Genomic DNA, 22763 nt, shown 5'->3' with positions numbered 1-22763 from the left:
GGCCGGAAAATGTGTACATAGCTGTTGTGTTCATTGGATGTTGTGTGGGTGGTGTGTTCCCCACTCCTCGGATGTACATATGTTGGCTTCACCGTGCGTTGTGTGTGCGTGGTGGGTTCCCTGCTGATTGTATATAGGCTGTTTTTTTTTTTACGGAATTCGTATTTATTCGGGGGGGGTGCGACGGGTTGTTTTCTCATCTTGCTGTTGCGTTCTTGTTCTGGTTCCTGTTATTGTTCAAAAATAGTGAGGCACACGCGCGGTCAGGGGGTGAAGGCACCCTTATTGTCAAATTTTTGTATGTTGGCAGCCGGGACGGCTGCATGCTATGCGGGGGGGAGTGATGTAGGGGTGTTAGAGAGAGAGCCCGTTATGCATGGCAGCCTATGGTAAACAAACACAGTAGGCGGGGCTACATGTGTGCACGAGCAGGTGCCCTCTGCGACGTCCGCGCCAGACACCCTGGGGGGTCGATTCGGTCATTATGATCCCCCGGGGCCCCACCCCTCAGGGAGGGGTTGGGTATAAAAGGGGAATGTATCGAGGGGCTCGGGAGTGTTGTGTTAGCTAAGAAGAGGAGACGGAAGACGTCCTAGATAGAGCCCTGGTCTCCCCCTGGCACGCCGTCCTTATCAGGACCGCGCAGGCTCGAGCCAGTGGCGTGGTACCAGAGCCAGAGCCAGTGCTGGTCTGGACTCTGGGTACCGGGCCCGACTGACCAGTGTCGGGCCAAGATAGCCTCCCCTAGCCCATTAGAGGAGGACTCAGAGGCAGGCTAGGGTTAGCCTAGAGGTGTGTCCTCAGATAGACGGGTGAGGGGGCCGATACCCCCTCAGTGTGTATGTCACAACGTGTGGTGTTAAATAAACAAGTGTGCCTCCAACTCCGGTGTGAACGAGTCATAAGCGTTACTACACAAACATAAGATCCAAGTCCGATTCAGTACAGTGCATAAAATCCGTGATCTGATTCCATCTGTGAAGGATGTCGTTCCTGACTTACAGTATCCTGGAGTCTACAAATTGAGTTGCATTTGTGGTGATTGCTACATTGGAGAAACGAAACGTCATGTTTCTGATCGTGTCCGCGAGCACAAGTCAGATCTGAAACACGGCAGAACTGATTCTTCTGCCGTGGCCGATCATTGCTACAACTCGGTGGGCTCTCATGAAATTGTCTTTTCCGAGACCAAGGTTCTCTGCAAACCTCCCGGCTACCATCAAAGGTTTGTACACGAAGCCATACAAATATACAAACACAGACATAATTTCAACCGTGATGATGGGTACAAACTTAGTAATCATTGGAAAGATGTTATCAACCACGCAAAAAAGACTTAATCACAAATTTTTTGGACCATCTTATCTGACAGGCACTATTTTACTGTACTTTACCGAGTGTTAACATCCCCAGTTATTTTAACAGTACTCTCTTCATTGTTCAGCCAGCATTGGTATAAACATGGGCATTTTCGTTCTTTTGTCTATCATGTGTATCAGACCCCCCCTCCCCCTCTCTCTCCATTGTGTTGGCGTGGGCAGTAATTGGCCGCTTGCGCACAAGCGCTTCCACGTCCGTCGCCCACCCTTTTGGCCTCGCCCCCCCCCCGCCCCCCCCTCCCTCCCGATACGTTCCATTCATTGGCTACCATAGTCTGATGAGCTCCCCCTAAGTTTGTACCCATCATCATTTTCGTTCTTTTGTCTATCATGTGTATTAGACCTCCCCTCCTCCTCTCTGCCCATTGTGTTGGCGGGTGCAGTGGCTGGCCGCTTGCGCACAATCGCTCCATTGTGTTGGCGTGTGCAGTAATTGGCCGCTTGCGCACAAGCGCTTCCACGTCCATCGCCCACCCTTTTGGCCTCGCCCCCCCCTCCCTCCCGATACGTTCCTTTCATTGGCTACCATAGTCTGATGAGCTCCCCCCTCCCTCTCCCTCCCCCCTCAACTCGCTTTTAAGGGATTACATCTTGAATCATTGCCTCACTTGATACAGCTAATCTGGCTGTGACGGTCCCACCTGATGACGGAGACTTGTGTTGCCTCCGAAACGTCGTGATTTTTGTTTTTATTTTATTTTACTTTCTACGTGACTTTACCGAAAAAACCTAAGAAGATTAGTCCACACTTTATGTACCATCTCGTGCCGGCCAGCCAGGTTATAGCAACTCAACGGACAACAGGAAGGGAGTTTTACTCTTAGGTTTTTTCGGTAAAGTCACGTAGGTAAAAATAAAAATTAGAAATAATAATAAAAATAAAATAATAAATCACGACGTTTCGGAGGCAACACAAGCTTCCTTCATCAGGTGTAAAAAGGCACAGCAAAATAACTGTAGTGGGAGTTATTTGTGATGGGGCATTAATATATAGTGTAAGAGGAGGGGGGAGGAGCCAAGGGGGACGGGTGCAGGATGGGGGGGGTAGGGGTGTGGGTGGAGCCAGCTTGGCTCCTACCCCTTCCTCTTACCCTATATATTAATGCCCCATCACAAATAACTCCCACTACAGTTACTTTGCTGTGCCTTTTTACACCTGATGAAGGAAGCTTGTGTTGCCTCCGAAACGTCGTGATTTATTATTTTATTTCTATTATTATTTCTATTATTTTTATTATTTATTTTTACCTACGTGACTTTTCCGAAAAAACCTAAGCGTATGATCTTGCAGTCACGAAAGCTTCAAATCTAGAAGGAAGGGAGTTTTGAAACACCTGTGGTGGTCTACCTTGCCTCCACAGTTCTCGACTTGAGGCGCGTGCGTGCGTAGACATGAGGCCCACTTTGGTAAACAAGCGTAACAAATAATAGATAACGTAGGGTCAGAAACGCTTTACAAAAACAAAACCATTGCTGGAGCCCACACTGAGGTGGTGCTAAATCGTTTTCGGACGACTCGAATGCGTCGAAAGCACGCAAGACATGGACCCCGCGTCACGGCAACGGGAGTGCAAGCCGGCCGCTGAAGCAGGCCAACGCACCTGCAAGTCCATCTGGTGCTGCTCAATGATCTTATTCTTGAACGGCTGGAGAAGAGACTCTTCGGAGGGCAGCTCCAGTGGCATCTCCTCCTCCTGCGCACGCACGCACGCACGACCAATGCAGCACAAGGGGGAACACACACGCTGGTAAATAAGCCCATCAGGTTCTAAGGACTGGGACAGTTGATGGCAAACAGAAGGATTGTACATGCTCGTGTGCAGCCCCTTTTGTCAATCCACTGCTGGATGGCTGCTGCAGCTCTCCTTACTATTAAAATTTCCCTCCCTTTATTACTGCTAATCCTACTTCCTCCCTTTATTACTGCTAATCCTACATAATACACAAGCATAATATGACTTTGAGACCCCCCACCCCACCACCTACACATTCCACAAGTAGTGACTAATACCATCTCTGCATTTTCCATAAATATGCTAAATTTCTCTGTTGATATGTAAATTCCTTTGTCAAGGCGCTCTCCTCCTCTAACCCAGCTTAAATATACGCTGCCAAGCTTGATGGTGTTCATTTGGTCGCTGTCTTTCCGACAGCCCTGTTCTTCACCTGAGGACGGCTGCTTGCGTTGTGGCCGAAACGTCGTGAGAATTGTATTTTATTATGTTTTATTATTTGATTATTTCCCTTCTTTGTGACTTTACCGAAAGAACCAAGAAGATGAATTCCCCACACCGTGCATGTCGTGGGGGTTATATGACCATTCACCGTGCAGGCAAGTGCCGAGTAAAGGTCGGGGAGCGCGCATGGTTGAGAGAACTGAAGTACCTCTCGCATCACTACTTCCCACTCTGATACTTCTCCCCTCGCTCTACTCCCCTCCGTACACTCTGCTACCTCTCCCCTCTCGTCTCACGCTACTTCAGCTCCACACAGTTTCTGCTCCAAGTAGCCTTGGCATTTGCCCGAAGCCCCCAGTCAACATTCGCTCAGGGGGAGGTCGCTCACTCTCCTCTGTTGCCCCCATATTCTGGGACTCCCTTCCCCCCAGCCACCCATGCTGTCAGCTCCCTGCTCACGTTCAGGCTCATGGACTTCCTTTTATTATTTTCTGCCGATGACAATTTACAAAAAATGCACAATGTTTAAATGCCTCGTTAGGTGCTGTCGCTTAGATGTTCAATTGTGTAGTAGTTTCATTGATAGGTGCCTGGTTAGTGGTTCGATTTCGTTTGTCATTTTGTTGTTTCGTTTAATTGCTTAATAATATCATGTCAATGTTTTTGTCTCTTCCTGAATGAAGAATTGTTAATGTGTATTTGTCAATGAGTGTCAATGTCATTTTCTAATCGTCAGCGAACGATTGTCAATGTCAATGTTTATCCTTCAATGTTTCGCGACTGTCACATGCCATCCTCTGCCCGGGGGATGCTCAATCAACCACTCGCCAGGATGAGAGAGGGCAGCCGTCGATGACGCGGCTGAGGGGCCTCCTTTTCCCCCGCCTCGTCCATATTGACGTCGTCCTCCGGTTCAGACTCTGCCACGGCGGTGGCGGCGGTGGTGGGCGCGAGCGGTGCCGAGTGTCGCTCCTCCCCGCCCTGCTCCACCCCCAGCTCCTTCACCCTGCGTGCGGGCAACACAGACGAGAACGAAGGGCAGACCGCCTTGACACAGCAGCCCTTCCAATACCGATGACTCATTCCACCCCTAGGATTTGTGTGGCGTGTGTATGTGTAGTGACTGGGAAGGTCACTGTGTGGTGCCGGGCCTGCGAGGTCACGGCAGGATGTCTACTGTTGTGTGTACACCCCGGAAACGGGGTGTAGCACCAGCCCTAGTGGGGGCTTGGGTGAGCGCTGGTTAAGCGCGGTGGCACCACGCACAGCGTGCGGTGGCGGGCTCCCGTTGAGAGAGAGTGAGAGTGTCAGCCAGCTGGGGCTACGATGGGGGCATGATACTCTGGCTGACCTGGGGACACGTGACCGGATCATACTGGAGGGGGGCCACCGGTGGAGGGGGCCAATGGGTGGTCACATGGTCCGGGAAGAACTTTCGAGAGCCTTCGGGCAAGGGGGCGAGAGAGATCGAGAAGGTGGGCGGGGCGAGAGGCGGAGCCAGCCCCAGCCTGGCACGGGGTTCTTACTGTTGGAGAGGCAGGAGATCCACGTCAAGCTTGAAGAAGCCTCTAGCCACGCGGTCCAGGACCCAGCTTGTGGTCGGGACCGGCATAGTGGGACCGTGTCTAGTTCCGCCCTAGCGTGGTTTAGTTGGGTGGTCACCACCCGTGGGTGTGTTGTGTTAATAGCCCTGGAGTATGTTGTGCAAATAGTTAACAAACGTGTTGCTCCCAAGACAACGTCTGCGACTCGGTTGAACTCGCTACATATGTACACACGTGTACGTGTGTACGTGTGTATGTGCATAACCTTATGGCGAGAGGTAGTGTGGTGTTTAGCGCACTACGAATGCGGAGAACCGAGTTGGAGTCCCGCTCACGGCCACCAACACCAGTGACGATTATCTCAACCGGTCCTGGGCCTCCCCTAGGTCGACTCAGCCTCAAATGAGTACCTGGTGCGATGCGTAAATATCGCCACGAGGGAGACAAAGGCGGCCGGGCACAGTGCTGGCCACCCTGCCATGCCGGTTTTCATAGGCGCTTGCTAACAGCACTTGTCCCTACCGTCTGACAGGGCTATATGGGGGATCTTTGTCTTTGTCTCCATAACCTTATGGGGGATCTTTGTGGCAGTGCAGTGCTACAAACTCGGCGACCCGAGTTCGATTCCCTCTCACGACCAATAATAGTGGCGAATATTTTAGCCAATTCTGGGCCTCCCCTAGGTCGACTCAGCCTCAAATGAGTACCTGGTGCGGCGTGTAAACGTTGCCACTAGGGAGAGAAAGGCGGCGAGGTGTGGTGCTAGCCACCCACCGCCTTCATGTGCCGGTCCCAGCCTTCAATAGGTGGTCACAAACCACACTTGCGCCCCAGCTACACCACACTCAGCACTAGAATTCACCCGGTCATTTGCCTCACCTGTCTGCGTATCGCAGCGTGTTGTTCGTGTGGTCACAGGAGCTCATCGCAGGAGAAATCATGGCGATCTGCAGCATCCACACGCGAGCACAGCGAGAGAATCGGGCAGTGAGTGTGTTTCTATGTGCACAAGGTGGTAGTATCCCGGTTAGCGCGCTGCGCTGTGAACCCAGCCACTAGAGTTCGATTCCTCGCTCACGGCCAACATTAGTGACAATTATCTAAACTGGTTCTGGGCCTCACCTAGGTCGACTCGTCCTCAAATTCGTACCTGGAGCAGTTCGGAAACATTGCCACTAGGGAGACGAAGGCAGCCAGGCGTGGTGCTGGCAATCCCATTCCCTCGTGTGCCTTGCCGGCCTTCATAGGTCCTCGCTAACAGCACTTGCTCCTACAGCAGGTACTCATTTACTAATGGTTTCTTATTTATTTACCAGGTAAGCCCGTCTGCGCTATATAGTTCTTTTGCAGAAGCAACCTGCCCACAAACACAACGAAATGGCTTATCATGTCGTGGATGGAAAAACTTGACAACCCGAAGAAAAATCCACGCAACCACAGGGAGAGACGTGCAATCTCCAAATATACAACAGGCGTCAGGGTCGGGATCGAACTCGCGACCTCCTGCATACCAGGCGAGAGAGTAAACATCTCGCCACCGCGGGGCCCGAGTCAACCTAGGGCAGGCCCAGGACCAGTTTAGATAATCGTCAACGGTGTTGGCCGTGAGCAGGAATCGTACTCGGGTCGCTGGGTTAGTTGCGTAGCGCGCTAACCATTGCACTACCGCTCCCCACATAGGCTAAAACACGCGCACGCACACACACACACATGTACCATGCAGGTGCGGGAGTTCTCCCCGATGAACGAGTCCTTCAGCACCTGGGTGAGTTTGCTGCCGCGGAATGGCGTGTGTGCCTTGTTCTGGCCCAGCGCTCGGATGCACTCCTACACATGTGCACGTCGACATGTCAACGCACGCAGCACACGCATGTACAACAAAAACAACCGCCGCCGCCATACGCCACGAAGTGGCAGTGACGTCACCACGGCGCTTGTGCCAGGCTGTGCGCACTTTTAGGGCCACGTGAAGTGTCGAACGCCTGCTGGCAGGAGGTCACGGGACAAACCCAGGTGCCATGGTTTGACCAACTGAGATGACTGGCCGATGCACCATCTGTGCCCTACGACTGTGCCAACTTGCTGCATTTTAACCGTCCGGCGCTCCGCTCGTTGTTGTGAGCGTCGCTCCTCTGCCTTCCGTTGTTGCTGGAGCGCGTCTGCCCCCAACTGCCCAGTAGCAGCGTCCTTCACGAGCCTCTTCCACAGAAGCCAATCTTGACACCGCTGCTACCAGTCATTGGCAAGTCCACTCACCTCCATATCCTCTCGTACCACATCATACCATCTCGTCGAGCCCGTGCCATACCCGTTTAGCACCCTCACGCGCACACACACACACACACACGTGCGTGTCCTCATGGAAACGAGGCACAGCCAACAGGCCCGTAGTGTCAGATAGGGGGGCATTCCAAGCCCCCCCCCCCGCCATTCTCAATATTTTGGTACAATAAAGCAATTGGCATTAGTCTTTGTTCACATGCATTGCAAGTTTGAAGAGCTTGAGCAGATCGTATAATTACTCATTCTGTTTAGAGTTTACTGTTTGTCAAAAAGTATGTTTAACATTATCCGTGTCGTACCCCTCTTACATTGTGTATGCCCGCCCCCTCCACCTCCCCTTTAAACAAGGTCATGCAGTAACAGGGTTAACAGCCATGGACAAGGACCCTTGACAATCTTTCCCGTTCATATGATAGGAGATGACAACTTACGTTGAAATTAACATGGATTCAAAGCAATAAAGATGTAATAATGTACCTGTCAATCAACGGGTCGGGTAGCCTAGAAATCATTTACAGGGATCCCCATTTATTTCCGTGGAGATTTTTGGATGCAGTTGGCAGCCCTGCACAATGTAGGGCTTCCTTAAGACAATACCACAATTGACCATACTGCACCACGCTGGCGAATTCAGGTAGGTGAATGTGCGGAGCATAAATGCGAGAGCCTAGGAGGTACAGCGCAACAATGGACTTTGCTGCGCCGTCCCCACCCCCCCCCCGATACCCATTACGTGGCCTCTCAAAAGGCCAACGACACCTATTTTATACATTTTGGTCACCCATCCCAGCATTGTCCAGGCTCAAACCGGATTGGCTTCCAACATCTGATATCAAGTGCATTCTGGGTGATTAAGCCATAGACTGAGTGTGACATTGGAGCGAAAATCGTACTCTAGCCAATGGCGCTGCTCAGAGGTCGCAAACGGGTTTTGATTCCTTACCCGTACCCGGCCGCACCAGGGTCGCAAATGGGTACCCGTACCCGTACCCAGCCGGGTACGGGTAGCCGGGTATAGGGTAGGGTACGGTTATCGGGTACCCAAAGCGCTGGGCACGGGACGGTCGTCCCGATTATCCGAACTCCTAAGGGATGGCTCTGCAATTGGTCCCCAGGTCTCTGCACCGCACTGGTGGAGAGATGGCCAAGCGGTATGGCGTTTGCTGCAGCTGTTGACAGTTCGAATCTAGCGGCCGCCCTGCTTAATACCGCAGGTGCATCAACCGTAAAAAAACACGCAGTCTGCTTCGCAGCGGACGTTAAAGATCCGGCGACGTCATGTGCACGAGCAGGCCCATTGTGGTCCACATTTGCTAAATTTGCAAACGTACCCGCAAATAACTGGGATTATACCGGGGGACCGGCGACCAAATTAAAAAGTGGCATTTTTTTTCGAATTCGTAAAGAAACCTAAATATTTCAAGAGCTTGAATTGCATGTGAATACAAGCCACTGCTGAATAAACAATATCACGAAGCAGTCCTTAAAAGAACCGCATGCCACTCCGTAGCCGCAGGTTGCCCGACCCCCTAGATTATGAATAACAATCATCAGTATGTGGGGGGGGGACTGCAAAAATAACACTTGGCAGTACTGTCCTGGAAGCAAGTCACGAGACTCAGCGAGGGTTTGCTGGGCAAAAACAAGTTATTGCAGCTACATACTATTAACATTCCTTCCCTTTATTAATGCTACCCCTATCCCCTCCCTTTGATGCTGCTAATCCTGCATAATACACGGGCATTATATGACTTTGAAACCCCCCGCCCACCTCCTACGCATTTCACAAGTAGTGACTAATCCAATATCTGCATTTCCCATAAATATGCTAAATTCCTCTTGATATGCAAATTCTTTTGTCAAGGCGGTCTTCTCCCTCCAACCCAGCTTAAATATACACTCCAAGCCTGGTGGTGTTTCATTCAGACGCTGTCTTTCCAACAGACCTGTTCTTCACCCGAGGACGGCTGCTTGCGTTGTGGCCAAAACGTCGTGAGATTTATTTAATTATGTTAAATTTGTATTCTCTTATTATTTCCCTTCTACGTGACTTTACCGAAAGAACCAAGAAGAAAAAAACAATCCAATGCAAACCTTCAGCGCCAGCAGGCTCTTGTTGATCTCGGCGCCCTCACGGCACATTTGCAGGTCGGAGTTGCCCGTGTCGGCGCCGCGCTCGCTGCCGGCGAGGTCCACGAGCGAGAACTTGCCGTGCAGAAGCTCGCCGCGCCTCAGTATCAGCTGGAAGATGGCGTGCGAGCGCGAAGACGTCGCGTTGGCCGATGTCTGGCCCGACGTCCTGTGCGCGCGTCACACGGGTTCCGCCCGCGTTAGCAAACCTAGAGGTCTGTGCTGCAAGTTGCAGGGTGGGTCCCATTCACTGAGACTCACCGGAGAAAAACGTAGCGACACGACCGCTGCACTCTTTGATAGCTGGTGCCAGACTGTGCCACACGCCCTCCCGCATGGCCTTGTGGCAGCCTCGGTAACGATTAAGTTACTTTATTTTAGTTTTGATGATGTACACGTACGTCATCAGAACTCAATCGGAAGAAAAACTTACGATGTCCACGTGCGGAACGGGAAAGGGTTAAAGCTTTCGTGACTGCAGAGATTCATATTCTTGGTTCTTTCGGTAAAGTCACGCAGAAGGGAAATAATGAAATAATATTAATATAAAACAAAACAAAAAATTATCACGACGTTTCGACTGCAACACAAGCAATCATCATCAGGTGTGAAATCCACAGCAAGAACATTTTCTCGTTTTATATTAATATCATTTTATTATTTCCCTTCTACGTGACTTTACCGAAAGAACCAAGAATATGAAAGTAGTATTATTATTATACATGTGCGTGCATGCTGACCTGCACTTGCTCCCAGTCTCAATGAGGGCGAGCACCTCTTCGCTGGAGGAGACGGGGCACTCGCTGAGCCCCACCACCTGTACCTGCTGCTTGCTATCTTCCAGCACTCGCAGGACCGCCCGCTTATTCAGCAAATCGAACACCTGCATTCCAGTCGCACGGTGACAAAAAACCCCCACCACCTCATGGCCTTGACAGACATTTTGGGGCAAGTGCTGTTATAAGCGAGCACCCTACCACCTTTGCCGGCACGGTACACGTGGTGGTGGGTGCGACATTATAATGCATTATAATTAGGTCGCACTCAGTACACACAAAGTGCTTGGCCACCAATGAACTACAGTACCTTGCCGATCTCGTCAAGGAGCATAAACAATCGCGCGAACCTCCAGTCATCCTCACAGCAGCGGTTTTTGGCGAGCCATCGAACAAAGACGGTCGCCGCATCGTGCGCTTTCAGAAGCGCTCCTGAAGCCATCTTTAATGCTCTTACTTTGGATATTATGAAGCCACTTTTAAACCTAGGATTGAAAACTCATTTCTTTAGAACTGCTTTTTGCGTTAAATTTGCTGTCCCTCCCCTGCACCTCCGATTAGCACGGTTGGCTACATATGGTGCGAAAGAAGTTCAACATAATCATGCTCGACCATCTTTGTCTTCCCAGTGGTAACGTTTACACGCCACACCAGGTATTCACTAGAGGCTGTCGACCCCTAGGGGAGACCCAGGACTGGTTCGGATAATCGTCACTGGCATTGGCCGTGAACGGGGATCGAACTCGAGTTGCCGGGTTCGTAGCGCGGCACGCTAACCGCTGCTCCCCACACACCCCAATAGTATTCGGGTAAGGAACCCAGAGCCCATGGGCTGTATACCTGGTTCACATTTATTTCATACATACTCTTAGGTTTTTTCGGGTAAAGTCACGTAGGTAAATATTTTTTTTATATATATATAATATTAGAAATAATAATAGAAATAAAATAATAAAAAACGACGTTTCGGAGGCAACACAAGTCTCTGTCATCAGGTGGGACCGTCAGAGCTAAAGTTACTGTATCAAGTGAAATTTAGCTGTGACGGCCCCACCTGATGACGGAGACTTGTGTTGCCTCCGAAACTTCGTGATTTATTATTTTATTTCTATTATTAATATATATTTTTAACCTACGTGACTTTACCGAAAAAACCTAAGAATATGAATCCTTGCAGTCACGAAAGCTTCAAATCTAGAATTATTTTATACAGCCGGCGGTTTGCGCACCGTGCTTTGAACCTGACGAACTGACTTCCCATTCCCAGCCACGGCTGACATCAGTGGCGAGTTCATTTCCGAACCGGTCCTGGGAAGCCCATTCACCAACAACACGCATTGACCAGCATGCTGAAGTTAAGTTATAAACAAACCACCCCTATGAAGGATGCGACATAGGGAGGGGGCCCTTCATTCAGAGGTTGAGAAAATACTATAAATTACAATCGCATTCCATTCACACGCACATCTGCACACACCTGCATTCCATTCATTCACACGCTCACACTCATTACACGCGCACGTCCTCACCTTCCCGCTGTAGATCTCAAAGAAGGTGGCGTACACATGCAGATTCAGATGTCTGTAGTGCTTGTTTCCCTGCAGGTCAAATACATCCCGTGCTAGGCAGGATGGGGGAGGGAGGGAGGGTGGGAAAGTCAAAGAAAAATTATAAATTCCAACTATCATCATTATTTCTATGGGACACTTATGCCAGTATCAAGATATTGAATGTTTTAATTTATAGTTTTAACTATTCTTGACCATCGGTAACCATCCCTCCCAGACGTACATTGTCCTGCCTAAAGCTCTCTTACTTTACTTGGGTGACCACCATGCACACATGGGTTATTATAAGGCTATGGGAGCTAAATGTTGTGCAGCAGACGGCAGTCAAGCAAACCAAGCGTTGCCCTGTATTTCTATGCTCTCACGTCTATGCACCCCACCTTCAACAACACGCGCCTATCAGCGGGGGAGAAGGATGTTCCAATAATGCTCGCGGCTGGCAGCCTCCTTTGATAACTGTCACTATCGCCAGCATTTTATTCGAGGATTTCAGAGTTGCTTGCTCAGCTTTCTAACGAGAGCAGACGTTTCCATGAGACACACCCAACACCAGGACTCAAGCTCAAGATCCCTCGGTGATATGAAGTGGACATTGCCATCAAACCACTCGGCCACTTCCTCCAGTAATAATGTTGACTATGCCAAAACAGAGATTTAAAATGATAGACAATTGCGCCCCCCCCCCCCACAACACCCCGCCCCCCCCGACCCCAAACTCAACATGTGGCACGGAATGTCTTGGCACATTTCCCCCCTAATCCCACAGTTACTGGGTACAGTCCAGTGTGCAGTGACATCACTCACTTGCCATGGCGTAGATACCCTTGGTGCAATCCTGCGAGCGACCGTTGAAATTTCCACCCATGGTCTGCAAATAAGAAACAAAGAAAAATATACCCCCCCACCATCATCGCCATTCTCAAAAGATCTCTCCGCCTCCGGGAATTTTTTCCCGGTCGCCCGCTTTAAACGCCGCCAAAACTACGTTTGCACACTAAGTAAAAACTCGGCGGCGCTAGGCGAACTGGAAAATAACAACTTTAAACGCTGACTTCGGACACGCATAAGCACAGAGAACGCACGAGGTGAAGCGACCTTTCTGTGCGCACTGCTCACCGCGCCGGTCACGTGACGCCAAGCACCCAATGATGGGCACGCGGACAGCACGGGGGGGTGGGGCTACAAATAATATAATGAAATAACAATCACATGCGGGGGTGTTGAGGAAGGGGGAGCTCAAGATAAATAAATCATGATTATTATATGTACTCTGGGTGATTTGGCCATAGGAGGGTGTTAAGACACAGACCGCGAAACGATAGCCTCTTGTGGAGTTGAGAATCTTCGGTTTTACTGGTAGGAACCTCCTGGTTACACCAGCCCACAGGGGATTATTGTGTCCATCCATCCGTCGTGCATCCACAAATGGGAGGGGTGGGGAGGGGCTGGGTGGGGAGGGTTGGGGGGGGGGCTGGTCACCCCGTGGTACCCTTAAACGTTTAACCTACTCACACCGGCTTGTGCCCGCCCACAGTCGGCCATATTTGCGGAATACACCACGCCACCGTTGACCCTGGCCATTGACCGAGCAACCCAACGTTCCTACCAGCTCCCTCCGCAGGAATGTGTTAGTAGTGCACTCCCGTTTCCCAGGAGGTTAACGGGCCACGACTCCGTCGCAAGAACTGCTCCACCGCCAACGACGAAGGGCGGCCGCGCGTTGGCCTAGAAACTCACGTGGGTTTTGCCGCTTCCCGTCTGTCCATAAGCGAAGCACGTGGCCATGCCCTTGTTGAAGATTGTCTGCACCAATGGGTAGGCGGTGAATCTAAACAAAGAAACAGATCCCCCGTGTAGCCTTAACAGACTGTTGGGGCAAGTTATGTCAGCGAGCACCTATAAAAGCCGACACGGCACACGCAGCGGTGGCCAGCACCACGCTCGGCCGCCTTCGATATCCCCAGGGGAGGCCCAGGACGGGTTCAGATATGTCACTGGTGTTGGCCACGAGTGGGAATCAAACTCGGGTCGCCGGGTTTGTAGCGCAGCGCGCTAACCGTTACGCTACTGTTAGCGAGCACCTAACACGCACACACACGGGGTGGCAGCAAGTAACCACACGCACAGGCGCACAAACACACATGACACATGCATGTGAGCAATTGCAAGGACACAATTATTCATCACCCACCCTCACTTGAAGCAGTGCTCTTGCCACATCTAATTTCAACAGCCATTTGCAGCCTCAGGCCAGACCAGCTGTTTTAACAACCCTATTTATCTAAAGTTGCTGGGTGTTTCAAAGGGCACATGGCCTCTATTATACAAGTAGTCCCCGACTTACGATATTTCGATCTTACGATGGCGATAGCGATATGACAAAATTGTTAAATATTTTACATTTCGCGCGGCAGGCAAACGCAGCAGCGTACGAGGTACGATACTGTAAGTTGGGACGCTGCCGGGATGTTATGGTACGCATCTCCCGCCGTGTGTGATGCCTCACTCTCACCAGCGGTCGACGGAGTTAAGTTGTCTCGGTGTTCAATGCATGTTAAAAGTTTTTATAGCGGATAGGATTGATTCCTGAAAAAAAACTTTCCATGAAATTGCGGTTCATATAGGTATGCTAAGAATTTACCTTGTTTTTTACTTTACATTTTACTGTGCAATACAGTACTGTAATTAATAAATACATACAGTATATAGTTTATACAGTACGGTACTGTAAATTGCTCTGTTTTGCTAAACTATCACCATTCTTTAAGACTCCTGGGTAGGCTAGGCCATCTTCGACTTACGATATTTTCGACTTACGATGGGGGTCGTTGTAACACATCTCCATCGTAAGTCGGGGACTACCTGTAGAACTAAAGCTGGCACCCCTGAGAGCTCCAGGGTTTAAGCCGATTAGCAAGGTTGGCTACGTACGCCGCGAAAGAAGTTCAACGTCACAGCAAGGACCAAGGTCATGGGTCGGCAAACCCGCGGCTCCGGAGTCGTATGCGGCTCTAAGGACGTGACGTTATTTCTCGAGGAGAGCAGTCTCGTATTCACACGCATTGCGGCCCTTGAAATTGTTTTTTTTACCGAATTTGACAAAAATGGTTCCTCTTGTTACTTTGGTTGCCGACCCCTGACCTAGCCACTGCTATGCACTGCTGATTGAAGGAAGAGTGTTCAGGTGAGGGAATGGCTCAATGGGGTGGTGGGTGGGGGGAGTGGGAGGGGCAGTGGTGGCAGCGACGGTTGCAGTGACCCAGCCGCGCCGTCTCACTTGTAGACGACTTCGTTGGAGGCTGACTCGTCGAAGGCGTAGTCGAAGCGGAACGTCTGGTTCTCCAGGTACTTGGTGAGGTCAACCTTGTGTTTGGGCTCGTGGACCATGAGCACCTCGTGGCTGGGCACCGTCACCACATCAATCTCCTTCTGCGCCAGCTCTGGGTCACGCGTGCGCAGACACCACCAACGGGACGGTCGTCTGATTCGCAATTGAGTTTCGGCTCGCATCGCGCAAGTAAAAATGGGTGTCGTAAGCAATCCACAGAATTGAATTAATCGTTGAGATTGTTATGAATTGCTCGACAGCACACCGGAATTTGCCCAAGCGGTAAGAGACTGGCAACGCTTGCTCACGTTACAACCAATCTAAATTGGGTGTGTTGGGTGGTGTTGGGTGGTGGAGGGTGTACGACACATTTACTTACATGATTTGGACCGATTTTTGTTTATCATATTGGTCGCAAAATGCCTAGGCATTAAATTTCAGCCATCATCATCATCATCATCATCGTAAAACCGATTCTAGAAATGTTTGTCAATAGCTCTTGCATGTGGTCTTAGCAGGGGTGGGGGATTCCTATGTATTGTTCGGTATGTGTCTGCAAATGAGTCTTGAAATGCGACACAATAAACATTCGACTAGATTGCAAACTCATTTCTTTAGCACTGCTTTGTTTAAATCGTTGTCCTTTCCCCACACCTCTGATGGCACGATTGGCTACCAATGGTGCAAAAGAAGTTCAACATGCATACAATTATTCCTGCGATAACACAGGGGCATCATCAGTCGTGAGTGCAGACAGCTAAGGTTTGTCTACAGGACGAATCGCGGAACGACATGCGTAATCCCCGTTACACTGCAAAACTGACGACATAGCCTCCCACCCACGCACCCCCCCCTCCCACCCACGCCCCCCCCCCCCTCACCCACGCCCCTCGCACCCCCACCTCACACCCACCCCTCTCACCCACGCACCCCCCCCTCCCACCCACGCACCCCCACCCTCCCACCCACGCCCCCCCCTCCCACCCACGCACCCCCCCTCACACCCACGCCCCCCACCTCCCACCCACGCCCCCCACCTCCCACCCACGCCCCCCACCTCCCACCCACGCCCCCCACCTCCCACCCACGCCCCCCACCTCCCACCCACACACCCCCCCCTCCCACCCACGCACCCCCCTCCCACGAGTACCTTTTTTGTTGAGTGGGCGCTTTCTGACACAGACGCAGATCTTTCGCTCCTCCACCTGAATAGAGCCAAGGTCCACCACAGTTTAAAGTCAGAGTGCTGAATGAACGGAACTTTTATTGTACCAGGTAAGGCCCACAGAGCTATAGAGCTTTTCTCATAAGCGACTTGCCCACAAATGATAGCCGAACGAAGCGGCTTATCGCCACGTGGAAATGTGTAGCAGCCAAATACTCTAAACGCACGTTTATAAATGGAGAGAAAAACCGGAGGACCCAGGAGAAAAATCCGCGTGACCACGGCGAGAACATGCAAACGCCAAATATACAGGCGCCAGCGGGGGGAGGCCTTCACGAACCTGGTCAGAGATGGAGAGCGGATGGAAGTCGAGGTTGGCACGGTAGTCCTGGATCATCTTCAGGAACTCCCAGTGAGGATCATTCGCTGCTCCCTGTGTTTTCAATGAACACGGCACATGCAGGACTTCACATGCAACATGAGCACGTGGCACAGGTTTGCAAGTGGCGATTGTTACTGTTTGTTCCACAACCTCTCGGATACTTGCACGTTGAACTTCCTTCACACCGTACGTAGCCAACCATGCTAATTGTAGGTGCGGCGGGGTGGGGGAAGAAAAAACTAAACACAAAAAGCAGTTCTAAACAAATGAGTTTCCAATCGAGATTATTTAAAAGGAGCGGCGTTCCAGACGGCCGCAGAAGCGGATCCGAAAGTGCACGATGCGGTGACCGTCACGTGATGGTTTATTGCTCCTTCAAGTTCAAGTTTCATTTATTAGGTATAGCCCTGTGAGCCATTCGGCTCTTGAATCGGGTGCAACCGCAACAAACAAAAAAAACAAACATGAACAAGAAAACATCTCATCCTTGAAGAGAGAATAGCAAGGTCATTGTGGTTCGTTTGTGGCAAGCGCTTTTTGTGCGATTAGTGCGACCTTACAAACCCGCAAGCGGCGATCGCGAGGGCCCTGCTGTTGATTCTGGAACGCTCGCTCGGTCCGGATCCGACTCGCCTTGTCCGTCTCCGGCATGTAAGTGGTTCGTCTGCGCCCTGCTGCTGCTACATGGTCATCAGTCAAGGTAAAGGGGGTCACGGAAGGGTCAGAGGAGTGAGTCTGTGAAAATACAACTCTTAATGCGTTTGAGATATACAACACCGGGATTAACACTCCTATCGTGTTTTTGTATAATTTCATAATAGATCGCATTAATTATAAATGTGTCGTAACCCTCCACCACCCGACACGGCCAATCGGCAAAAAAGTGTCAGGTTGACAAAAGACAAATAGTTCACTACTTTAGCCCACCGGTGTGTTGAAGAGTGAATCCACAATATTTACAATTGTTAAGTACAATGTTCCGCTGGTAATTGCATCCAGCATCATCGGGCAATTCGCCAGAATTATGGCAAATTGCCCGTCGTACTCAAAAATTGTAAATGTTGTGGATTCACTCTTCAACGTGACACTTTTTTGCTGATTGGCCGTGTCGGGTGGTGGAGGGTTACGACACATTTATAACTAACGCGATCTGACCCAAAAAAAACAACAACTTTATTATGAATGTTATTGGTCGCGAAAGCCTCCGTGTTTTGTATAATTTGTTGTAATGTTCCGACCCCGTGTCCCTACTACTGGACATCTGTGAAAAAGAGCTTTATAGCTCATCGGATTCCTCCGGTATAAATGTTCTGATTCTAACATCGGTATGCTGAAGGAGTAACTAATTGGCACGATTTGTTCACGTAGCAAACCCTTACTAATGGTCTGTGTTGGCAGGAGGTGGGTTTTACAACACATTTAAATTGACGTTATATAATCCAAAAATAAAAAAATCACGAATAAGACCGGTATCTGTACTTTATATTTCATTTGTAGTCCCTCTCGTGTCGATGCCATGCAGTAGAAATGTGTGGATGCATGCATGTTGAACTTCTTTCGCACCGTACATAGCCAATCGTGCTATTCGAAGGTGCGGGAGAAGGCCGACAAGCCAAACACAAAAAGCAGTTCTAAGGAAATTAATTTACAATCTAGATTTAAAAGTGCAAAGCTCCAGTGGCTTCCAGATGGCAACATGAAGCACATCTGAAAGTGTGCGATGCAGTGACCGTCTTTGTTCGATAGTTCGCCAAAAGCCGCTACGACGAAGACCGGAGCTCGTGATGCTTTATGCCCCTTTACGAGATCAGCAAGGTACAGTGATACCTCGGTTCACGAACGCTTCTGTTCACGAACAACTCGGTTCACGAACAGAAAAGTTCATAAAAATCTGCTCCGGTTCACGAACTCCGCTTCGGTTCACGAACAGGAGCCGCGGCCATTTTAATGCTATTTCCAGGCTGTCACATGGTCGTGACTTCCTGTAGGAAGATCGTGGAGAGAAGAAGAGACGCAGAAAAAAGTACTGCGAGTACTGTGAAGACACTTTCAGTGACTTTTTGGTGTGCTTTTTAGCACATACTGTACTGTACTACTGTACTGTACAATACTGTACTTACTGTATTGTACAGTTCACCCGTTTGAGTGCTTACTGAAGTCATCTCAAGCAAGGTTAGTGTTCTCTCTTTATACATTACTATACTGTACAGTACTAATGTGTATTGTAATTTGTTTCATATTTTTGTGCTTCAAAAACCCCAAAAAAAGGTCAGAACGGATTAACCGGATTTACATTGAACCCTATGGGAAAATGTGCCTCGGTTCACGACCAATTCGGTTCGCGACCAGAGTCAGTTCACGAATTAAGTTCGTGAACCGAGGTATCACTGTATTGTGGTTAATTTGTGGCAATCACTTTGTGTGTAATGAGTGCAACCTTATTATGTACAGGGTAGTACTCGACTTATGATGGAGATGCGTTACGACGACCCCCATCGTAAGTCGAAGATGACCTAGCCTACCCAGGAGTCTTAAAGAACGGTGATAATTTAGCAAAACAGAGCAATTTACAGTACCGTACTGTATAAACTATATACTGTATGCATTTATTAATTACAATACTGTATTGCACAGTAAAATGTAAAGTAAAAAAAAACAAGGTAAATTCTTAGCCTACCTATATGAACTGCAATTTTAATGGAAAGTTTTTTCAGGAAACAATCCTATCTGCTATTAAAACTGTTAACATGCATTGAACGTATCGTATCGTGGTAACCTTAAACTGAAATCGCTAAAGCTACGTATCATACATGCATTGAACGTATCGTAACGTATCATATTGTACTGTACTCACCAAGATTATGTCCTTCGTCTGCACACTTGAACAATGTTAGGTTGTTGATGGCAATTCTCGTATCGCTATCGCCATCTCGCAAGATCGAAATTTCGTAAGTCGGACCGTCGTAACTCGGGGACTACCTGTACTCATTCGGCGACTGGAAGCCGATGCAGCTTGGCGAACACATGACGGACGACAAACAGGGACTTCTAAGGTATCGGTGCTTTGCGCAGGAGACTGAGGCATTACAGAGTTGGCATGGGCCCTGGCGCAGCGAACGAAACTAGGCGGCCTGTCCAATTTCCCCCACCTTTATAGACCGGCCGGCGCCTGGAGCCCCCTACAGCCCCGTGAGTCTCGGGTGCAGATACACTGCCCACGCGCTCGGATAGCTACCGCCACCACCAAAGGAGTTTCTATCAAGTCACTTTGCATGTGGAAGGAAACCCGAGCGCACAGAGGAAATTCATGTACACAAGAAGACAACGCTCGTAAACAAATCCCCATAAACAGATCGGCACCCTATTAGCTGCACTTTCCCCTGCGAGCCACCCCGTGGCAGGGCAAGGCGAGCATCATGCACGTGCAATGGCATGTGTCAAGGGGGATCGCAACCAACCGCACCACGGGTTGAACGACGCGACACGACTCTACACCACACACGGCGATGAAGCGAACCTGCATTGCCCGTAGTGGTGGTGGTGGTCGTGGTGGTGGTGGCAGCGGCGGCGCCATCATGGGCAGCGGGCAACGCCGGGGCTGGGTGTTCAGGGAGGGTGCCCAGCTGTAGGGTGCTGGTGGTGGAGTCAGAATGAGCTCGTGGAACTGGAAGTCGGCTGACCACTGACACAGCGCAGACACACGTGGGCCAATGACACACACATCTACACTGTACATGGACCTGTTAATACACATCCACACACACATACGATGACAACACCCGCCGCCATTCGCCATCAAGTGGCGGTGACGTCACCACGGTGCCTATGCCAGGCCAGCTGCACTTTGAGGCTATGTGAAGTGCCGAAAACTTTATGACAGGTGGTCACGGGACAGACCCAGGTGCCATGGGTTGATTGAGATGACAAGCAGATGCACCGGCTGTGCAAACTTGCTGCATTTTAGCTCAAATAAAGTTACAAAACACACGTACAAACACTTGGCTTCATTATGCACACATCCACTCATGCAGATATTATGAGAAACAAAACGCATATACACCTATGTGAACACGCATAGGGGCTCATGACGCACACAAATCCATTAAACACGCACACAAATATAAGCATACAAGGTCCTTGACACAACACACACCCATGTTGTCATGGATATATGTGTACACAGCCATAATGCAGACACGCACGTACGTGTGGTCACAAGGCTAAACCGAACTGGCTTGTCCCAGGATAGATTCTGATACCAAGCGTCACTGCTGGGAGGGTGAGGAATTGAATTTGGTTTGCCAAAATCACAGCACAATGCAACAACAGCCACTGAACCCTCCACCTGCTCCCCAAGGCAATGCAAGAACACACACACACACACGATGGCCCAACTCTGAACGAAACGGTTAAAATACAACCAAATTTGGATAAACATGTGCGGAATCATTTTTTTTACCTTTTAGACTGACATGGCCATCTTAAGACACTCGAACTCCAGGCTGAAAAGCTAACCTCTCCAAAAGGTGCTGGGCGCGGCCGTGTCTTTCAATACAGGAACTCCTCTACTTACAAACGAGTTACGTTCCAGAGGTCTGTTTGCAAGACGATTTGTTCGCAAGTCCAAACATGGTGTACGGCCTGTACACTAAACACGGCGAATAGATTTAAAGGTTGCATAATCTCCTGTAGATGTAGATGCCACTGGTTATTCACGTTCTGCAGATGTAGATGCCACCACCGTCACCTATTGCGCGGCGGTTGAACTTACTACTTCTTGGTCCGAACAGGTAACTGGACATACGGACAGGTTCGTTCGTAGCTCTGAAAGTTCGCAAGTCGAATGTTCATAAGTAGAGGAGTCTTTGATTTAAAGCTTTCGTGATTGCAGGGATTCATATTCTTGGTTCTTTCGGTAAAGTCACGTAGAAGGGAAAGAACCAATAATATAGAGGAGTCCCTGTATGCACAGACTACCTTTACAGAAACAGCACCTGGGCTTGGGGACTCATTGTCCTGATACTGGCATCAGCACCCCCCCACCCCAAGTGGCAGTCCGTCCACCACCACAGCAGCTCTTCAATAATCTACAATGTCAGCGGCGCAGCACGATTGACATGGGTCCTGGTACAAAGAATGAAATGGGGTCTCCTGTTTCCCATTCCCCGCCCCCCCCACCTCTTTTTCCTCCAGCATTGGGCTCCCCCGACAGATGCACTGGCCTGTTTACTCACTCCACTGCTAGCGCCACTGACGTCCATGGTGCTGCTGGTGCAGCGTTCCGACACAGCATCCCGCGAGAGCCACCCAACCAACACCAATCATTTATTTTCTTAAAGAATTTTCCCTCTTGCCCGAGCTTAACAAAGGACCTCGGGGCCACTTGACGACGGGGACAACGTAAGCAGCTTGAGAGCAGCTCCAAAACCAAGCGTCCCTCAAAAAAACAAGCAGCTGGGCGAGGCTTTAGCCCCGGCCGCCTGCCCGCCATCCTCCAAAATTCAAAGCATCGTATCGGACGGAAACACAGCGAGGATGTGTCGGAGCACCGAGGTTCTCCCTGTGCCTCACCTACCACCGCCCCCCGGCCCACGGCCCTACACAGAAGGAGCGGCCAACTCAAGCGAAACACTCAGGGGGCCACTTGTGGCCTGCCCGGGCACGCTGCAACACCAGTGTCCGCACTCGCAACTTCGGCGGTGCAGCCACGAGGAGCGGTTTCACTTTCAGGAAAGGGGTGGGTGGGGATTGTGGGTCACGTTCACATTTAAAATCTAAATTTTTACATCTGTGCCTCTTAGCTTATCCGCAACTCAACCAACATTCCTGCAAATTGGATTTTCAGTTTTCGGACTCATCAAAACCACTCGGAAAAGACAACCATTCACTCCTACTCCAGCTAAATGTGTTTGTAACATCATCATTTTAACGTGTTTGTCTCTGGTGTCTAGAACGTGTGAAATTAAGCTTGAAATGCACAAGCTCAATGATATTCACATTTAAATTACAGGTTTTCCAATACCACTTTTGA

The 22763-nt window shown here is 49.9% G+C and overlaps 1 protein-coding gene across 1 annotated transcript in view; it reads right to left on the bottom strand.

Annotated features, from left to right (window-relative positions):
* LOC144717272 (kinesin-like protein KIF2A) overlaps window positions 1-22763 on the bottom strand; it is a 51225-nt gene that overhangs the window by 13855 nt on the left and 14607 nt on the right. Inside the window, exons 5-18 of the mRNA XM_078592688.1 lie at window positions 20250-20414; window positions 17297-17412; window positions 16691-16783; window positions 16336-16390; window positions 15135-15297; window positions 13595-13685; window positions 12662-12725; window positions 11819-11910; window positions 10254-10396; window positions 9478-9682; window positions 6817-6927; window positions 5980-6047; window positions 4385-4562; window positions 2981-3073 (exon numbers count right to left, since the gene is read on the bottom strand). Of these exons, the coding sequence (XP_078448814.1) occupies window positions 2981-3073; window positions 4385-4562; window positions 5980-6047; window positions 6817-6927; window positions 9478-9682; window positions 10254-10396; window positions 11819-11910; window positions 12662-12725; window positions 13595-13685; window positions 15135-15297; window positions 16336-16390; window positions 16691-16783; window positions 17297-17412; window positions 20250-20414 (1637 nt within the window). The remainder of the gene's footprint in view (window positions 1-2980; window positions 3074-4384; window positions 4563-5979; window positions 6048-6816; window positions 6928-9477; window positions 9683-10253; window positions 10397-11818; window positions 11911-12661; window positions 12726-13594; window positions 13686-15134; window positions 15298-16335; window positions 16391-16690; window positions 16784-17296; window positions 17413-20249; window positions 20415-22763) is intronic.

The sequence above is a fragment of the Lampetra planeri genome, chromosome 3 (genome assembly GCF_965212315.1).
Source record: "Lampetra planeri chromosome 3, kcLamPlan1.2.h2, whole genome shotgun sequence".
Lineage (NCBI taxonomy): Eukaryota > Metazoa > Chordata > Hyperoartia > Petromyzontiformes > Petromyzontidae > Lampetra > Lampetra planeri.
Note: the sequence above shows the minus strand (reverse complement) of the source record. Positions and strands in the feature narration are given on the sequence as shown.